The sequence below is a fragment of the Triturus cristatus genome, chromosome 2_2 (genome assembly GCF_964204655.1).
Source record: "Triturus cristatus chromosome 2_2, aTriCri1.1, whole genome shotgun sequence".
In the NCBI taxonomy this organism is placed as follows: Eukaryota; Metazoa; Chordata; class Amphibia; order Caudata; family Salamandridae; genus Triturus; species Triturus cristatus.
Window position 1 is genome coordinate 1,188,680,477 of NC_140582.1, and position 20,948 is coordinate 1,188,701,424.

General features: G+C 46.7%; 1 protein-coding gene across 3 annotated transcripts in view; it reads left to right on the top strand.

Moving 5' to 3' along the window:
• Positions 1–20,948, top strand: part of ALMS1 (ALMS1 centrosome and basal body associated protein) — a 205,365-nt gene that overhangs the window by 143,271 nt on the left and 41,146 nt on the right. For 2 of the 3 annotated variants that reach the window (XM_085642774.1, XM_085642776.1), the window contains 4 exons: positions 379–1,541; positions 4,341–4,452; positions 9,598–9,837; positions 11,332–11,576. In XM_085642774.1, coding sequence (XP_085498900.1) covers positions 379–1,541; positions 4,341–4,452; positions 9,598–9,837; positions 11,332–11,576 — 1,760 coding nt within the window. The remainder of the gene's footprint in view (positions 1–378; positions 1,542–4,340; positions 4,453–9,597; positions 9,838–11,331; positions 11,577–20,948) is intronic. The other variant, XM_085642775.1, reaches the window with a different exon arrangement.

The following is a 20,948-nucleotide window of genomic DNA, read 5'->3' on the forward strand; positions in this document are numbered from 1 at the left end:
TCGCAAAACCACTATGCTATCAATATCCAGCTTTCCCAGCTTTTATATTGTGGCTAATAAAGGGGGAAGGGGTAGCCTGTTTCTGGGCCTTTTTATATTTGTATTTACAATCGAGACTGTAAGGAACAGAAAGTAAGAATGATTTTTTTCATGACTGCAATTGGGTCTACTGTGGAAGCAGATAGAGTTGAAATCTTCTAATTAAATTGACCACTGGATCAATTTTTCTTTTGCTGACCTGAAGTTTCCTATGTATTTCACCAGTCTTGTGAGTCCAGTCTGAGGTCTAGGTAAATTAACAGATCATTAATGTCTATTATTTTTCATAAATGCTGCTTCCCCATTGGTGAAATATTTCTCTTTTTGTGCTCATAACAGTACCGGAAGCACACTGGGAATTGTCAGAGTTGAACCATCTTGCTACTAAGTCTGCACAGTCTCATTCTGTATACATCCACCCTAAACATCATGTTGAAACCAGCACCAAGACTACATATGCCTCCACGAGTCATCAGGCGATACGAGGCAACAATAAACTAAGGAATGATTTATCATTAGAAAGGCATCGTCTTAAGTTTGCCAAGCCCCAGGAAGAGGGTGAAGAGGATTTCTTTCCACTGAAGGCTGAATTAGATGACAGTAGGGATGAAGACCGAGACATCAATTTAGCATTGCGTAATCAAGCTCTGAATGATGCTAAGCAGAAGTCTTCAAGGGCGAAAAGTCCTAGTTCTCCACGAAAACATCCGCCCACTCCTATTGGTGATGAATGGCATGAACGTGAACTGTCTCTGAAGCAAAGCACCCGGTCCAGTGGAAGTCTTGATGACCTCTGGTACCGGTTCCTTGAGCGGCAGAAGAGGCATCGGCTGGTAGACTCTGGTAACAGCAGCCATGAGGAAATCTCCCTAGTAGATCGCTTGGATCGACTAGCCCGGCTTCTCCAGAATCCTACTGCTTATTCACTGATGTATGCTAAAGATGAGCCCAAAAGAGACAACCCCAAGAAAAGAGAGGAGAAGCAAGGGAGGCAAAAAGGGAATAAAGATAGACAAGAGTTTGCTTGGACTTCATCAGACCTCCAGGACCATGTAAGAAAAGTTCACCGCAAAGACAAAAGAGCAGTGCACTCAGATTCCAAAGACGACTGGACAGACCTCTCCACGGACCGCATCAAGGGACTCCTACGAAAAAAACAGTACACTTTGGCAAAAAGTGACAGTTCTTCTAAAGAAGACCAAACCAGCGTGACTGACTCAATAGTTGCAACTGAATCTGAAATGGCTTCTCAAACAGATAGCGACACAGCCACTCGGACAGGAACAGGCAGCACGGTCTCTACAATTGATACACTACGGCTCATCAGGGCTTTTGGTCCTGAGAGGGTGTGTCCATCCTCCAAACTCTCGCAGCTTTACAGCACCATCAATCATCAGAAAATCCGCTCTGAGGTGGGTCGCAGAGGAAACAGAAAAGCCCTGGTCAAGGAGAGGGACCAGATTTGCTTTACAGAGCTGAAGAAGAGCAGAACAGATGCCCAGGTACATTAAATCAAGAGTCTATTCAGCTTTTACTGTATATGTTTGCTATTGGCTATGTTGCTGACATATATTTGAGAAGGGGTTGATCTGTTTTATTGCCAAGACTTTGGTTTGAGGGCCCACTGTTGTTCTCTGGCATCTACAGTGTTGCCTCAACGAGCAATATGTGTGCGGTTCTGCATATTTCAGTGCAGTGAGTCTATGGTATCCTACTTCCACTGGTAGTATGGAATAGCTTACTGGTTGGGGAAGAATGCAAACTAGTCGACTGTTAGGTTTGCATTCCTTCAAATAAGCTGCAATGGTGTCAGTTTAATTCCTCTGGTAACAGTACATGTCGGCAGGCAGACATTTAAGAGTCACTTAAAGAGAACTATGGAAGAAATGAATGAGTCTTGAAAACCAACATCTGTTAATGCTTGCAGTCACTTGGAAATTCAAGTCTTAGAGCAACAGTTATTGCTGGACATTATTGCTAATATTGAAACCTAATACTATGATAAAGATGAACTGTGATGGAGATGATGCTGTGATGGAGATGATGCTGTGATGGAGATGATGCTGTGATGGAGATGATGCTGTGATGGAGATGATGCTGTGATAGAGATGATGCTGTGATGGAGATGATGCTGTGATGGAGATGATGCTGTGATGGAGATGATGCTGTGATGGAGATGATGCTGTGATGGAGATGATGCTGTGATGGAGATGATGCTGTGACGGAGATGATGCTGTGACGGAGACGATGCTGTGACGGAGACGATGCTGCGACGGAGACGATGCTGTGACGGAGACGATGCTGTGACGGAGACGATGCTGTGACGGAGACGATGCTGTGACGGAGACGATGCTGTGACGGAGACGATGCTGTGACGGAGACGATGCTGTGACGGAGACGATGCTGTGACGGAGACGATGCTGTGACGGAGACGATGCTGTGACGGAGACGATGCTGTGACGGAGACGATGCTGTGACGGAGACGATGCTGTGACGGAAACGATGCTGTGACAGAGACGATGCTGTGACAGAGCTGTTGATGTGACAGATGTTGATGTGAGAGATGATGCTGCGGTAGAGATGATGCTGCGGTAGAGATGATGCTGCGACAGAGATGACGATGATGCTGCTGCGACAGAGATGACGACGATGATGCTGCTGCGACAGAGATGACGACGATGATGCTGCTGCGACAGAGATGATGATGATGATGCTGCTGCGACAGAGATGACGATGATGATGCTGCTGCGACAGAGATGACGATGATGCTGTGACAGAGATGATGATGATGCTGTGACAGAGATGATGATGATGATGATGCTGCTGCGACAGAGATGATGCTGCGACAGAGATGATGATGATGCTGCGACAGAGATGATGATGATGCTGCGACAGAGATGATGATGATGCTGCGACAGAGATGATGATGATGCTGCGATGACAGAGATTATGCTGTGATAGAGATGATGATGCTGTGACAGGGATGATGCTGTGACAGGGATGATGCTTTGGTAGAGATGCTGCTGTGATAGAGATGTTTGAACATTTTACATTCTGAGACATATGGATGACTAGAAAGAAGATGGAGGTGAAAGTATGTCAGTACTTGCATTTAAGGGAATACATTGAAAGGCCACGCTGCTCATAGTTACATTGGAGATAACAGTAATGCCATCTGTTCTGATGACATTGATAGGCGAAGGCAGTAGCTGGGGATAGATTTAGTTAAAGGTGTCAATACTTCATTTGGCCAAATGTTAAGTTGGCAGTTCTAGTGTGTCTGGCCTGAGAAACCTGGCTATCCAGTACCTTCCGCCTGTATCCCTCCTCAGGATACTCTGTCCTCTGTGAATATATGAACCACAAGGAAGAAGTAAAACACTGCAGGGAGTGTCTGTCACTTCTCATTCCCAAACAAAACTACTCTGAGGATGATCTTTACGAAAAGAGCATGGTCCCCTACTAAAATGAACAACCTTACAGAGAAAAGCCAAAGGGAGAAATGGCAGAAGCAGAATAGACAAAGGCATACTGGGTGTGGAGATAGAGGAAGCTACGGCAGTATATAGATAGATCAAGCCAAACCGATAAGCAGCAAATAGAGCTCGAAGGGCAAACACACAAACGGAGAAGAAACATCTCTACTCTGTGAATGATGGTGGTAAAACCCTTCACCCCCAAAGGCTTATGATTCTACATATGTATTGACCAGAACAGAGGGAAGGCCAAGGTTACTATAATTCAGATTAAAATACAGCTTGCAAAAATCTATAATCTTATTATATTGATTAAAAAACAAATGCTCAGTGCTGAATATATTTTTTCTGTGTGTTTTTCTGTCACTGATCTTGTTTGCATGCGCACCCTTGGTATTAGTTATGTGAGCATCTGTTTTTTGGGGGTTTTTTGCTCTGGTAGTTCAGTTACACTCAGTCGTCCATTTCCTTAGTGCAAGGGTGCTCCTAAAGTTGATCCATGGAAGCTGAATCCATGCCACCTAGTCAGGATGTCCACAGACGTTATATTGCCATATCATTAATCTAAATGGAAGTCTTTGACATAGATCTGGGCACTGTGGGCTAATGTTGAACACCTGTGCCATAGTATTAAAGACTGGGGCACTCGCTACTTTTTCCAAAAGCTGAAAATCTAATGATTGAACTACTCTTCTATAGGTGTACAGCCTTGTTCATGGAACCCAGCTGCAGAGTACACATCCACAGTTTTCTCATTGCGTGCTTTCATCTCACTGTGCTTTGAAATGGCAGTGGTACCTAATATCATCTCTTCCTTTCTCACAGATGTCTGATGCAGAAGTTTCTTCAGACACGGTTTCTACGGTCAGCAGTTCCTGGGGTCCCAGCCCAGCTCTCACTACCAAAAAGCATGTCAGGCACAAGGGTGTTCAAGCAGGTGAGAAGCTTTACCAGGAATTAGTTCATGCCCTCAGGATGGCATTTTCTATTCATTATGGGATTGGACTGGATGGGTGACAGAACTCAAATTGTATATATTGGTTATGTTACCACTATTTTGAGCTGATCCATATTGGGTATGTTTTTTGCTATCTGGTATCACCGTCCACACCACCCAAAAAAAATCCATGAATTTCCAAACTTTCAGCATAGCCATGACATTAATTTTACATTCTTCCGAAGGAAGCATTTTCTTTGGCGATATGTCTTAAATTAAATAAAAGGGCCTCTACTGTGTCAGATGCCTGGGCAGTTCAGCTCCCATATCTGCTCAGATTGCTTACCTTTTCTCCGTATGTCTGAATGCATCCCTGTGGTGCTTCCATTTGTGTTGAGCCAAAAGTTGTCTAGAAATAGTAGAGACCCTACTTAACAAGTCTGGCCTGTATCTCCCTGAGTACATCCATTTGGCCATATGTGAAACTAGGACAAAGCACACTTACTCTAATTTGGGAAAACCTCTCTGGCCCCTGTTTCTCAACATAAGCACTTCCCTTTTCTCTTCACCTTACCATCGTCAGCTGCACCTCGCTTAACTTTTTTGCTTAAACATATGGGCCTCAGTCACAAGGTCGGTAGATTCATGTACATGGATACCATAGTTTCTGGAAGGTATTTCTGCACATAAATCCAGCTATAATCAGTATTTGACCTGTTGTATCACCATTCGGGGTAAATATGCTTCTATTTGCCACCAGCTCTGAGCTGGTGATGAGTAAAAGCATGGAGGCAGGTGCATTAGGACAGAGCAGAGTCTCTGGGTTGACAGAAGGAAGATTTCCGTGCTCCCCTTGCTATGGAAGGGAATTGGGCAGGGGTTGGGACCAGGCTGCAAGGCTGAGCCTCATGTGATGCTACTGGATGGGTTTTTCAACCTGTAAAATCTGGTTTGGTGTTCACGCAGAATTCAGGGGAGGGAATCCCAGGACTATAAGTGGACAGAGTGATAACCCTCCTTAATACAAGAAAAAAGTGCGTCTTTAACACTTTTCTTCACTTCTTCACATTTCCTTGTCAAGTTTCTTTCCTTTAAGTCTTTCTTCTTAGAAAAATCTTTGTAACTGTCACTGAGTGTGTAGGATACTGCTGTTTCTGATGGATATTGATAACTGCAAATTCCTCACCATAGAATATTCCCCAGGGGCCAGACTGGATCTGGGGATTTTTCTTTTCATGGTGTGCTCCCTCTTGCTACTGGGTGCATTATGTGGCTTTGTGCTGACTCCCTGCTACATAAGTGATGTAATAGAGCCACATATAGGCGCCACCCACGCATACTGATGCCAGGTCCTTTTTTCTGTGCCTTTTGACCCAGATCAAGAGCTTTGCTACCGACTTTTTCAGTTTTCCGACTCTAATCCTTTTTTTTCCAATGCTAGGGAACAATATTCCCAACAAAAGCATCAGGATTCAAGCATTGTCACAAGTGCAAGAAGCTAATGTCGGTCACAGACCCACACAATGTATGTCTTTGGTGCCTGGGTTCAGGACACGACTCATGATAAGGGCGTCCTCAGGCACCTGAAAGCGATTAAAAACTGGGAGGCAAAGTTGGATGCCGCCGAACACAAGAAGTTGCGGCCTTTGTGTAGATTTCACTGCAAGGTGCAGTCCCATTCATGATGCTGCATCCACAACTGCTTCTCTGATCACTTGAAGTCCCCTGGTAAGTCTAAGTCCAAGCCTAAAAGCAAGCATGAAAAAGTGAAGCAGGACTTGAGCAAATCGCCCCTTCCCACTCTGACTCCCAAGAAAAGACGCCAGGTTGAGGTGTTAGTTGTACTCCGTCAAGATCACAGGCCAGGGTACCAGTTCCTCAGTTGATCCTGAATGCCCATAGTTTCCCAGGCTGTCATCAACCCGACAGCACATCGAGGTCTTCAGTGAGGCCATGCGCTTCTGGCTCTTTCTGGTGCATGTATGGGCACCACAAAACCGCTGTGGCCTCCAGTCTGTTTTCCATCAGGGGGACCCTCTGTAGTGCCATTTTCCCCTTCCAGCAGACACTTCCACTCTGGCCCCTAGATCCACGTTGATGTCTGCTGCTCCAACGCTGGTACCAGTGCCGCTGGCACCAGTAGATTAACCGGTGCCAATGCCCATGTCAGATCTAGATATCTGCTTGATGTCACACTTTGAGCTTATAGAAGTGCAACCTGTTGTCTTGCATCCTGTCTCTAACCCTGTGCCTCTACCACGCTGCAGCTACCAGCACAGACATCTGAGCACTTGCGCTAGTTAAATTATGCTCTAACAGATACTCTTGTGGCTAGCAAAACCATGTTCTTGCTCGCCTGTGAACGGGCAAGTGAGCAGACATCGTATACCAGCATCTGGTGACACAGATTTTTTAACCAAGCACCCTAAGGAGCACATGGAAGCTCTTCAGTGAAACCCGAAAGCCTGTGGGACCCAGTATCCGCCTTGCCTTCACTATACAGGACGCAGAGGAATCTGTTCAAGATCCAAAGTGGTGGCTGAGTGATCCAAAATGGCTACTCTCCTTTCCCCACCCAGAAATAACAGGGGTGACGGACGCTTTGCTGCTGGGTTGTTGGTGGGGGTCTGTTAAAATGAAGGATTGCACGTAGACAGGTCTTGTAGATAAAGGTTATGGATTTATTCATCCGGTTACTTCTTCAGTTACAGCTTACAGGATGATGGTAAGATCCATATTATGCCCCACAAGGAGCAGCCTCATTGCTGCTCAGCCCATCCACTCCAACTGATCCTCCTTCAAGCACAAACACTCTGAACATTCCAATGACCTCACCATTGACTGAGCAGCAAGGCAGAGAACCACCATAGGGAGGATGCATTAACCATCAAGTAGATTATAACACATCTCCCTCCTTATAAGGATTATAGAAAAACAAATGTATGCAAGATGATAAGACACACATACGACATGTCCAATAAATTTATCAGAAATTACATGCCCATCAAATCTAGGAAAATTAGGAAAAACAAAGGTAGTAATTGTGTTCCATTCTTTAAAACAGTGGGTCCCGGGATGCTTGTTTCCGGTCCAGGGAGGACCTGGCCTGGCAGTTCGGTCTGGACTGTTCCCATGGGGCACAGGGTCATGACTGATTTGCATATGACTGGGTTCAAACTGGGGTGGCGTAGTGGGACAAAAAACGATGGATTTAACCCAGATCTTTTGATTGGGGGAGAATGTTTGTCAGCATTCCGTCCATCAGCAAGGACAAAAAGCTGACAGCTGAGAGTTACAAGATTTATGGCACTCAGACAGAGCAAATACTGAGCTTTGTAAACTTTCAGTGACCAAGCCCTGCAATAAAGCCATTTCTTGACTCTGAATTCCTGTGATCAAGTCTTTTTAAAATGGAAAAAAGTAGCTAGCCAGACCACACATCCTCAAACGCACACTCCACTTTGTGTCACTAGTCATCCTTTAAGCAATCTTGTATGAATATTTTCTTTTTTTGTCATTTTTTAAAATTCCTTAACACACATTATTTGTATCCAGTGTTGACTACAGAAGGGATTCACCTTTAAAATGCAGACTTTGTATGTCCGTTAAGTCTATCACATCCATGTATTTGTTTTACGGTTAAGGAACGGGCCGGCGTGATCATGTGATGTATCTTTTTTAAGTGTTGGGTTGAGTACTACATTGTGTATATATAATGAATTGAATTCTGATTTTAATTGTCTTACTGCTCATCTTCTAACATGAAATATTTTGTGAATGTTGATAGGTTACTTGTATATGATGTATGGTTATTACTTGTATGTGTATGTAATCTGGCGTTGTGAATCAAACCATCAGTTTAGCAGTCTTTAGTGTCAAGCACGATGCCCTGTAGTCCACCATCTTTTTGACTGTGTCACTTCTTCACTTATTATCCCTTCAGTCATTCTGAGTTCTCACTTGCCACAAGAACAAATGTGAGCACAAGCGTTCTTCAAAGTCATATTGCTCTACTGTGGCATCTGACTCAAAGATGACCCATTTTGCCTCAATACAATCATGTTGCTTTAGAGAAAAACATTCCTCCATGGCTGTGATGTTCCCAGAAAAGATGTTCAAGCAGCCCAACACACACATGGAGGTTCTGGTGAATCTCTGGCCTAATTACTGAATGCACTGCACAGTTTAAAGCACAGTCACTGCTTGGTTAGCAGTAAATTGCCTTGTGAGCACCTTTCTTTTACATTTGACTTCTCCTCCCCGGCCCTCACTCCCGTATGCACCTTTCCTGGTGATCCTCACATCTTTAAAGAGGTCTCACAGCTGCCTGATTGTTCAATATAAATAAACACACGTCACGTAATCAGTTTGGACAGCTTCTTCAGAGGTTTGCCTGTTGGATCCACATAATCATCCTCTCCTACTGTTCTAGATTTTTTACTGAAAATGTAGGGGCTGCAAACAAGACTTGTATACGCATCTTTGTGCGGCCCCTCCCAACAAGTCACAGTTCATTGCCAGGTACAGGCAGGTTGCTGATCCGAGGTTAACAAATTAAAGGTTGAAGCATGGCAGAGACACATAGAAATTGTGGTTCTACTACACTGGGAAAAAGTCACTCCTGCATCTTTGGCCTCGCCATATCTGTCTTTGATATGTTTTCTGTTTCTTTCTGTTTTTAAAGAGTTACTCTCAAATACTGTGGATCAAGAAGACAATTTAAACAGTTTAGAAGAATACCTTCTCCATCCCTGCTTTACATTTCTAGATCTAAATAACATGGCTCTTGAACGTGGCTTGTTCAGTTTAGCTGTGTTGAAGGCAGCGGGGAAAGAATGGAGGTCCAAACCTTAGTCCATACTGCCCTTAGCTAATGCAGATTTTCAAGAAAATATACGTTTATAGGGATGATTTCCATTATTGTAAGTACATTTATTTTGTGTGGGTTTCATGAAAATATGACCTAGTTCCGTCCCTCATGGTCGAGGGTTAGACACCCCTCTTTTTCAGAAACAGTAAACCATTGGTGTGGCATTCAGTGGGCTTAGTTGCCTTGTTTTATAACCATGAGAGGGCAGATAAGGTCTTGACGGATGGTATACTGTGCCTTCCTTCGATGTGTTATGTTGTTTTGCTTCCTTTCAGGGGACCTTGAGATTGTGATGAATGGCACAAAGAAGCATACCCGAGACGTTGGCATGACATTCCCCTCCCCCAGGCTCCATCAAGAAATCCCCATGCGGGACATGCTACATGCCAATGGAGTTCTCAGCCAATCCATGGAGAGCAGGCTGCCCACACCAGAAGACAGCAGGGAACAGAAAAAATGGCCAAATGGTATTCTGGCAGAAAAAATACAGAGAAGAAGGAGACCACAACCAACAGGTTAGCTCTCATTGCTATCACGGATCACAAATCAAAGGTGCTGAATAATATCTCCAGCTACTCACTGTTGTATCTTGAATTGAAAAGCATTTTATGTTTTACACATTGGCAGCTGTGCTTAATTTGTACAGGTGGTGGGCACCGGTACTTATTTTGGCAACTGGGACCTATTTTTAATTATCAGAGTTTGATTCAGAACATAAGAGACCTAGATAGGAAAGGGGGCAACAAGTAAGAAGAGGGTGAAAGAAAAAGTGTCAGAGCAACAAATAGGAATACAAAATACCCAGCAAGAGTGAGCTAAAATGAGATGGAATTGTAGGCTGGTAGAAGAAAGAGGCGTGAGGTGGAATCATAACTAGGACAGCTTTGGTCTTCAGCCACAACCTTATTTGACAGTGCCATCGGCAGGTTCTTAAGAAACATTTCAATCCCTGCACTTGTTACTTTTATTTTAATTTTTTTAACACATTAAGCACTGATTGACAGCATTGTGTTTTTCTGATTTATGCCTGTGTCACTAAACACAACCTATTTCATCTATGTGCCTGCACCTAAGCCCTAATTTTGTCTGTTACCAAATAATGGGAGACTCCCATCTTTTGTTTTTAGAGAGTGCTGTTGTGCTGTTTAGCTGGTGCAATGCGATTGCTCACTGATGCGTATGTGTGTCCACTCCCCTTCCACCGGGAGCGGAGTGTTCAACACAGTTTGGTGATTTCAGCACACAATAGTAAGTTATTAGAAGCTTCGCACACCCCCTTCCTTCTTAACACCTTAGGCAGAAATTAATTTGTGGACCTTCTTTAAGGGAACATGTTAAATGGGGCCGGCCCATTTTTGCATGAGGTCTGGTGTGATAAGAAAGCAACAAGTATTTTCACAGTAATTGGAATACTTCTGTAAGTGACTTCCATGTAATTCATCTTCTCTACTTGGCCATTAACTTGGAGAAGGTACCATCTCTGTAAATCTCCAGTGTGCATACTTTAAAAACAGTGAGCTTGAAAAGTGTTGTTACTGCATTTTCCTCACTTACTGTTGCCTTGCCTCCTCGGCATCCGTGTTCAGCCACTTACACAATGTATTTGGTGTTTGGTTTCCTATATTTGGATGGGCATTTGGGTGTGGCAGCATTGGTGGTCTCTGTGGGAAGGGCGTTTTAGCCTGTGGTTTTATGGACCTAATTGGCGTTATAGGAATTGCCAAAAATGTGGGTTCACATTTGACTCTGTACCCACCGATCTCAACACTACTACTTACTTCACTTGAAATAGCATTGTACAATCAAATCTTGTCTTATAGAAATGAGTTATGTCTGTGCTGTAACAGAGACACAATAAAGAGCATGTCTTTGTTTTGAAATTATCAGTTAAAGTACACTCCAAGTAAACCATTGGTTGCATGTTTTAACCATTGTTGTTTTGGTTTTCCTTACTTCATAAAACTCACTTAATAAAATTGTTATTTATACTTGTATAACCTTTTCCAAAGGAGTCACCTGGTTTGTTCCTGCAGACAATTTAAAATCTGGCTCGAGGAAAGAGAACCAACCCAGTTTACAAGCAGGACATAGCCCTGTTTGGTATGAACCACTGACTCAGACAAGGCTTTGGAGAGAGCCACTTCGAGAAAAGAGTCTACAGGATCAGCAGATCATCAGCCGAACGAACACAGGGGCTCGTACAGCAGTAACCGAAAACAAGTCAATAACCGCATTTCTGGACATAACGTTGCAGGTAAATGCAGAATGTGACTCAGAGAAGTATAGTAGGGCAGCTTGAATGTTGTCATTCCAGTGCCTCCCAATGCAGAAGATTTTGTTTGATGGCATGTGAGGCTGTAGATACACGTGCTCTGCATACACCTGCCATCCAGTGTTGGGTCCAGAGTTGTGCAAGTTGTTTTTCTTCAAAGAAGTCTTTTGAATCACCAGACCGAGTGATTCCTCCTCTCATTGATATTACGCATCGACTCGTTTGTTAGATTTTTTTCTCTCCATCATCGGGTTCGGACATGTGCGCCTCTGCTCTGTGTTGTGACTCCTTTCGGTAGGATTGTTCGGTTTCTTTACTGTCACTGATGGTATTGTTTACGATCGTGCTTTTCCACTTCTGAGCTACACTTGAAATTTGTCGGATCCGATTTCGACCGACCACCCTTGGGGGCACTGTCTGTCTTGGGCCTATCTTGCCGTGTGTCGCCACCTCAATCGAAGATGCGTTTCTAAAGGAACATGCACCATTTCGATTTTGCGCACCTTGCCATGCAAAGTACCCACACACGGCTCAACATCTCGTGTGCAACCTGTGTCTTTTGCCCAACCATAAGCAAGCCGACTGTGACGCGTGTAAGTTGTTTCGCTCCAATAAAACACTTCGCGATCAAAGGGCCTGGGGGTTGGAAATGACTTGAAGGAGCGGGTTAGCACACCTGACCTTTTTGGCTACTAACACTCACAGGAAGAGCCAACCACCTAAGAAGAGGAAGCTTTCTCTATTGATGAAAACTCTGGCTCTGACGTAGAGATGGATATGGAGATGCACAAGTTCCCATCTGGCCAGTGTGTGAGTACTGTGACCCCAGCCCCTCCTCCTCCAATCAAGTCAACCACAAAATATTCCCTGCTCCCATTATCATAGGTCACCAGACAACCACTGCCTTTGGGTCATGGTTGGATCCAAAAAACTGTATCAGGCACCCCGTTCTTGGGCACAGCACTGAAAATGTATTGCAAGGTTAAGCCTTCGGTATCGACCTCTTCGGACCGAGGACATGCTTGAGGATCAACCCGATCTTCGGTACCGGCCCGGCAACTGACCTCATCTACCTAGGTGACGAGCAAGCAACACAGTTCTAAGTCGAAACCCATAAGTATTTAAATCTTCGCCAAAAAACACCAGACCTTCATCGACTTCCATCCCTCCTGTCAAGCCCACTCTTGAAAAAATGGATATTCTTAAGAAAAAGATTCAAATTCAGGAAGGAACTGGTCGGATTCTTGCCTCTCCGCAATGAAAGAGGAGGCATTAGACATTCCTCTTCCTTCCAAAAAGAAGACAAAGGATAAGCCACCAGTCCTACTCACCTGTCTCCTCCTCCACCACCATCACCACCCCTTCCATCCCCACCTCCTTCTCCACCACTGTCTCCAACACATGACCCACTTGATGCTTCACCTCAAGGGTCACCACTTCTGACTATGGGGGTTTATGAGGGCCATTAGGGGATACTGACCCTTGGGATATGTATGACATTGATCCCACTACTCCCAACGATCCAGATTTATATCCAGCTGATGCCTCCCCACCTGAAGGTGCCACTTCCTTTCATCAGGTTGTTGCTAGCACTATGCAGCTTTTCATAGTGTTGAGCTGCTTGAAGAACCCCTAGAGCAGGATTTTCTATTTGACATCCTTTCTTCCACTCACAAGGACACCCAATATTTGCCCATGCTTCCGGCATGATGAGACATGCCGAGGACATTTTCAAAGAGCCATTTCATGCTTGGGTCATCACCTGAAGGGTGGACAAAAAATATAAAGCTGCTCCCTCTTATCAACCCCTTTATGTGGGGTCAGGTTCCACCGGACTCCATTGTTTCCACTACTGCTCGTAAAAGCGCAAACAGTCAGGCTGCTGGGGACACTCCACCACCTAAGAAGGAAAGCAGGCACATAGATGCAGCTGGCAAAAGGGTTGCAGCACAAGCAGCCAATCATTGGTGTATTGCCAATTCACAAGCTCTTCTAGCCCATCATGATAGACCCCACTGGGATTAAATGGAAGAACTCTTGCAGTACATCCCTGAGAAATTCTACAAAAGAGGCCAACAAATTGTCAAAGAAGGGCAGATAATCACCAACAATTCAATTCACTATGCTGTAGACGCAGCAGATACAGCGGCTAGAGGTATTAATACCAGCACTCTTCTTAGAAGACATGCTTCGCTTAGATGTTCTGAAATCAAGTCAGAGGTACAGCAGGCAGTCTTTAAATATGCCTTCTGATAAAAGACCACCTGTTTGGACCAAAGGTAGATACGACTCTTGGGAAAATAAGGACACCAACACAGCTAAGGCCGTGGGGGCTCCTTTCATCGCACAGGCTACAGAGGTGCATATAAATCCACCTCCGCAGACACACCCACTTCCCTACATAAACAAACCCAGTCCACCTACAGTTAGGGTTATTTCAGAGGTTCCTTTAGAGGAGGACACAACAAGGGAAGGGGGAAGGGGCAGGAGTGCCTCTGCACGTGGAGCAACACCCACTGCAAAGCAGTGACTACCCAATCTTCCCTCCCGACCACACATTACACCTGTCTGGGGCAGGCTTCAGGTCTTCTACCCAGTCTGGGATTCCATCACTAAAGACAAGTGGGTACTAGCCATCATCCAACATGGCTATTGTATGGAGCTCATTACCACACCACCCAACATTCCACCTCGTTCTCACAGGGTATAACAGGATCATCTACCACTTCTCAAACAAGAGGTCAAAGCTCTTCTTCTCAAGGGGGCCATAAAACCTGCCCCTCTTCAACAACAAGGTTCAGGGATATTCTCTATTCTTTCTGATCCCCAAAAAGCATGGATCGCTAAGACCGCTAAACCACTACATCCTATCAGAACACTAACATATGGTCACTCTACATAATGTTATTCCACTTCTCCAACAGGGCACTAGACCTAAAGGACGCCTACTTTCACTTACCAATACACCCTCTTCACCGCAAATAACTCAGTTTTGTTATAGCAGGCAAGCACTACCAATTCAAAGTACTTCAGTTTGGGGTGACTAGCGCACCTCGGGTGTACACCAGATGCTTGCCAGTGGTCGCAGCACATCTGTGAAGACAAAAAAATCAGTGTATTTTCATACATGGTCAATTGGCTCTTCAAGGCCAGCTCTCACAAACAATGCCAACAGCACGGTCAGTTGACAGTGGATCTGTTTCACAAGCTGGGGTTTACTGTCTCGCCTTCAACCTCTACAAGTTCAGCCTTACTTGGGAGCAATCCGAAGCACACAGTTAGGATCCTCCTACTCCAATTCCACTTGAATTCAGAACTTTCAGGTAACTCCACACCAGTTTCAACCAAACAAAACAGTCACAGTAAGGACTGTCATGTGTCTGCTAGGGATGATGGCTTTTTGCGTTGCCATAGTTCCCCACACAAGGTTACACAGGCACCCTTTACAGCAGTGTCAAGCTCACCAGTGGTCTCAATCACAGGGTCACCTCAATGATCTAGTGTTGATAGACCGCCTAAATCACTGTTTTCTACAATAGTGGAACACCAAAAATCTGTTGAAGGGGTGGCCTTTTCTGGACTCTGTTCCTCACATCACTCCTACCACAGACGCATCAAACACGGTTAGGGGTGCTCATCTACAGAACTTGACAGAACAAGGTCGTTGGGATGCCAAACACCAATCTCTATGCATCAACTACCTGGAGCTTCAGGTAGTAGATCTAGCACTGAAACTTTCCTTCTTCGCCTGTCACACAAGGTTGTTCTCTTTCGGATAAGCCATGTATAATCTACAAAAACGGGGGGACATTGAATTTACAACTATCACACCTGTCTCACACCATATGGAACTGGGCTCGGGCTCTTCACCACAGCATTCACCTGTTGGCGCAATATATCCTGGGGGCAGACAACGATTGTGCAGACCTGCTCAGCAGGATGCAGCAACAGACCCACGAGTGGGAACTCCACCCTCAAGTCCTCCTTCCCTACTTTCAAAGGTGGGTGTTTCCTCAGATCTGCTTTTTCTCCACAGCAGAAAACGCAAAATGTCCAAATTTCACCTCCAGGTACCCACACCCACTATCCAAGGGCAACGCACTATGGATGAGTTGGTCAGGGATATTTGCCTATGCTTTTTCACCTCTCCCTCTCATTCCATATCTACATAGATAGATAGAACTAAAACTTTCAGGAAAACAAAGCAACTCTTTGTAGCCTTTTCTCCACCAAATAAAGGCAACCCAATATACAAATCAGGCATAGCCAGATAGAAAATCAAATGTATTAAAACTTGCCACATTAAGGCCAAAAGACCTTTACCTGTTACTGCCAGAGCATATTCCAGTTGTAAAGAAGGAGGCCACTATGGTCTTTCTAGGAAATATTCCCATATCTGAGGCAGCTACATTGTCTACACCACACACATTTACCAAACCCTACTGTGTGTATGTTTTAGCACCCCAAAAAGGCCATGTAGGTCAGGCAGAGCTATGTACTCTTTTTCAAACTACTACAGCTCCCTAGGCTAGCCACCGCTGCATAGGAGGAACTGCTTTACAATCTATACAGAGCATGTGTATCTACAGCCACACATACCATCAAACTGATTTTTACCCTGGAAGCATCTGTTCGTGGCATGTATTGCTCTAGATCATGGGTACTCACAATTTTTCTCTCGGGGGCCAAATTTACAGTGTGGTTTGTGGCCGAGGGCCGCACCAGAGGGGGAGGGGAGGGGCTAAAGCAAAAATAAATTGTGACCAGAAGGTTGAACACCGGTCCCTGCAGCAGACGCCTTCTTCCACTGAGCCACCAGACCCAGCAAACAGAGATCTCTCTCTCTCTCTCTCCCTCTCCCTCTCCCTCTCCCTCTCCCTCTCCCTCTCCCTCCCCCTTCCTCCCTCTCTCCCCCTCCCTCCCTCTCCCCCTCTCCCCCTCCCTCCCTGTCTCTCTCCCCCTGTCCCTCTCCCACGTCGCCCTCCCTCCGTCACCCTCCCTCCGTCTCCCTCCTCCTTCTGTCTCCCTCCTCCCTGTCTCCCTCCTCCCCCTCTGTCGCCCTCCCTCTGTCGCCCTCCTCCCTATGTCTCCCTCTATGTCTCCCTCTCTGTCTCCCTCCCTCTGTCTCCCTCCCCCTGTCTCCCTCCCTCTGTCTCCCTGTCTCCCTCCGTCCCTCTGTCTCCCTCCCTCCCTCCCTCTGTCTCCCTCCGTTGCCCTCCCTCCCTCTGTCTCCCTCCATGTCCCTCCCTCTCTCTGTCTCCCTCCATCTCCCTCCCTCCCTGTCTCCCTCCGTCTCCCTCCCTCCCTGTCTCCCTCTGTCTCCCTCCCTCTTCCTCCTTCCCTCTCCCTCCGTCTCCCTCCCTTCCTCTGTCTCCCTCCCTCCCTCTGTCTCCCTCCCTCCGTCTCCCTCCCTCCGTCTCCCTCCCTGTCTCTCTCTCTCCCTACCTCTCTCTGTCTCCCTACCTCTCTCTCCCTGTCTCCCTCCCTCTCCCACTGTCTCTCTCCCTCCGTCTCTCTCCCTCTGTCTCTCTCCCTCCCTCTCCCTCTGTCTCCCTCCCTCTGTCTCCCTCCCTCTGTCTCCCTCCCTCTGTCTCCCTCCCTCTGTCTCCCTCCCTCTGTATCCCTCTGTCTCTCTCCCTCTGTCTCCCTCCCTCCGTCTCTCTCCGTCTCCCTCCCTCCGTCTCTCTCCGTCTCCCTCCCTCCCTCCGTCTCCCTCCCTCTGTCTCCCTCCCCCTCCCTCCGTCTCCCTCCGTCTCTCTCCCTCCGACTCTCTCTCTCTGTCTCTCTCCCTCTGTCTCTCTCCCTCTGTCTCTCCCTCTCTGTCTCCCTCTCCCTCCCTCTGTCTCCCTCCCTCTGTCACCCTCCGTCTCCCTGCCTCTCATTCTGTCTCTCTCCCTCTGTCTCTCTCCGTCTCCCTCCCTCCGTCTCCCTCCCTCCCTCTGTCTCCCTCCGTCTCCCTCTCCCTCCCTCCGTCTCCCTCCCTCCATCTCCCTCCTTCTCTCTGTCTCCCTCCCTCCGTCTCCCTCCCTCCATCTCCCTCCTTCTCTCTGTCTCCCTCCCTCTATCTCTCCCTGTCTCTCTCCCTCCGTCTATCTCCCTCTGTCTCCCTCCCTCTCCCTCTGTCTCCCTCACCCTCCCTCTGTCACCCTCTGTCTCCCTCCCTCTGTCTCCCTCCCTCTGTCTCCCTCCCTCTGTCTACCTCCCTCCGTCTCCCTCTCTGCCTCCCTCTCTGCATCTCTCGGTCTCCCTTCCTCTCCCTCCGTCTCCCTCCCTCTGTCTCCCCCAGACTGCGCCTCTCTGTCACCCTCTGTCTCCCTCCCTCTCCCTCTGTCTCCCTCTCCTTCCCTCCATCACCCTCTGTCATCTCACCCCGTTTGTGTGTCAGCCCTCAGCCCGGACTGAGACAGCTTCCCAGAGCGCACACAGCCGCACTGAGACAGCTTCCCAGCACTCACACACAGCCCGCACCCGAGTACTTCACAGGTCTTTAAAAGACCATTTACATGTTAATAAAGCTTTGTTGTATTTCACCTCTTAGGCCCCTGCATCTCCACTTTGACAATCACTGGAATCCCCCGGCCCCCCACAGAGCAGAGTCTCAGAGTCCGGGCTACTAACACGATTTATTTTTATTTTTAAAACACATGTAGGATATCTGCAAGGTCCGCGGGCCGCCAAGAAAGGCTTGCTGGGCCGCTGGCGGCCCGCGGGCCGTACTATGAGTAACCCTGCTCTAGATTCACATGCTCACTCCCTGCTCCCCAGACACCTGTGGCCATTGTAGTTACATTACATACTTATGTGATACACCTACATTTAGCATGGGCATCGCTTTTCTAGCACATTCCTTACACTTCTTTCTCACCCATCTGCGGGAAAACAATTTAACAAAGGAGGCCATGCTTATGTGAAATATCACAGAGAGAAGGAGTCTCATGACACAAAACACTTCTTCGAAAAAAAAATAACTTTCACAACTCCAGGCCCATCACTAGATGGCAGGAGTATGCAGAGCATGTGAATCTACAGCACTCTTACAGGTTCTTACAGGGTTAGTAACATTATCCTTTTCCATTTTCCTCTCAATGGAGCAAGAGTGAGTGGGCAATGCTGTGGGTTATTTCTCTGTTGCTGAGTTGCTCTGTCACATTTTCCAGTGGTATAAGGACGTGGTACTAGAAGAAGTGGTGTATTATATAATGGAGTTATCCATTCTTTTAATGTGTATCATTGTTTTCTTGATAGCACATACAAGTAGTGACCAGTGAATGTAGCTGTTGGACATGGCCCTTCTTAGGGGATTTCCTTAAAACATTTAGCTTTTTCTCCTCTTGGTTTTTGCTGATTCTCTTATCGTGGCCTTAGGACTCTGGGCGCTTTCCCACTGTAATGCATTGTGAAAGCATGTGCAAACACCCTACCCATGCTCGAAGGTGGTGCGTACTCGATTGGTTTAGGTGTTGTAAATGTGAGTGTCCTGTAAATAGGTACACCACATACCCAGGGCAGGTATGGCACTGGCTAATGGTGGGGCGCAGCACTGATTGTGCCACCCACCAGAATAGCTTTTCAAAGGTGTATCAACCCTGCCATTGCATGACTGTGGGTGCACTGTTGAACCTATGCTCAGGTTAGCATTCCTAACTAATTGGCCAACCCTGAGTAGGCCTTCCACTACCACTAGAGCATCCCAGGGTAAGCCCTGAGCGGTGGAGCAAGTGGTAGGTGAAAGGCAGGGCAGGTACACATGGGTGTTTCCTGCCCTGATAGTGAAGATCCCCCATGAGGTTGGCTCTTCCCATGGGACAACTCCTTGGTTTTGCTGGTTCTCTTTTAGTGGCCTTAGGGCTGGGCACGTTCCCACTGTAAATGCAGTGTGAAAGTGCATGCCCTTCCTACACACGTTAGGAAGTGGTTCTTACCGGATGATTTTAAACATGCCTCGAGCTTGCCATTGCAGGCCTGTCGGTGTGCACTTCCACCTATGTGGTTTTAAAACGTGTCAAGCCTGCCGTTGTATAACTATTTATGCACAATTTCACCTTTGCTCAGGTTGGCCTTTCTAAACCACTGGCCAATCTTGGGGGGACCTTGCAGTACCACTAGGGCACCCCTGGGGTAAATCTTAAGGGATGAAGCAAGAGGTAGATGAAAAGCAGGGTAGGTACACAGTGTGTGTTCCTTGCTCAGGTAGTGAAGAATACCCATGTGTGGTTTCACTACTTATGAAGTTTGCTCTTCCCATAGGTTACCATGGGGGGGATGGCTGAAATTACTTCGAGCTGCAATAGTGGCTTGCAGTGATGCAGCCTCATAGGGTTTCATATCATTGGCTTCGCAATGACAAACTCTCCTCTGTGGTAAAGGTGGATTTGTCCTTAATAGCTTAGAAATGGCACTTCTAGAGAGTGGGCATTTCTCTGCTCTAAAACTAAAGAAAAGTCCACACTGGAGGATGGGGGAGCTTATCTGTGCATTCCCTAGAGACAGCTATAAACATTGGGCATGCAACTAGAACGATAGACCTCTGCCATTTGAGGGCCTGGCTGAATAGATTGGAGGAAGGGGGTTTGCCTCTGGGAGCCAGAACATGGTCCCACTAAATATTACGATCTGCATTTCACGGCCCCAAGACAGACAGGACAGAAATTTAGGGGCGATATCTCTGGTTCAAAGGGATACCCTCTGAACCACCCCCAACTTCAAGGCAAACTACAGTATAATTACTGGTGCCATACTTAAGCAGGATAGAGATAATTTTGTGGGGACGTGGGACCGGAGATCCTGGAACTGCATGGTGCACCCTGCCAGAGGAATCTGTTGTGCACAAGGAGGATTACTGCCATTGGAAAGGACCGTGCACCCTTCCTAAATAGCGGCTGGCCTGCGGTGACTACTTGCTGCTGTGTGGCACCCTGAAGTGTGCTCTCCAAGGGTTAGTTGGCTTGCCCCTGTTTTCTTGTAGAGGTCTCAGGAAAAATCTAAGGTCCCCTTCGAGGAACCCACACCGTCTACTTGTGACCCCGGGAGAGCGGTGCCCTCTTAAGTGTCCACATCTTCTGCTGAATCCCAACTGGTAGCTCAGCATGAGCGTGGAACTAAGTATTGTGCCTGGAGACTGTATTACCTTGTGCAGAGCCCCAAAAGTACTGCTCACGTCTAAGGAGTGTGGCACCTGCATCGTGGGGCCTCATCGTGCATAAGTGTCTTGTTGGTGGTCAGCGGATTCACCATTTGTGGACCCCACGTGGTCTGCTTCGTTTCATCGTGCCACATTTCTCTCATGCAACATGCCAACTGCATGCTCATTGCGTGCAGTATCCGATTCACAGGTAGGGATTCTCGGAAGTGAAG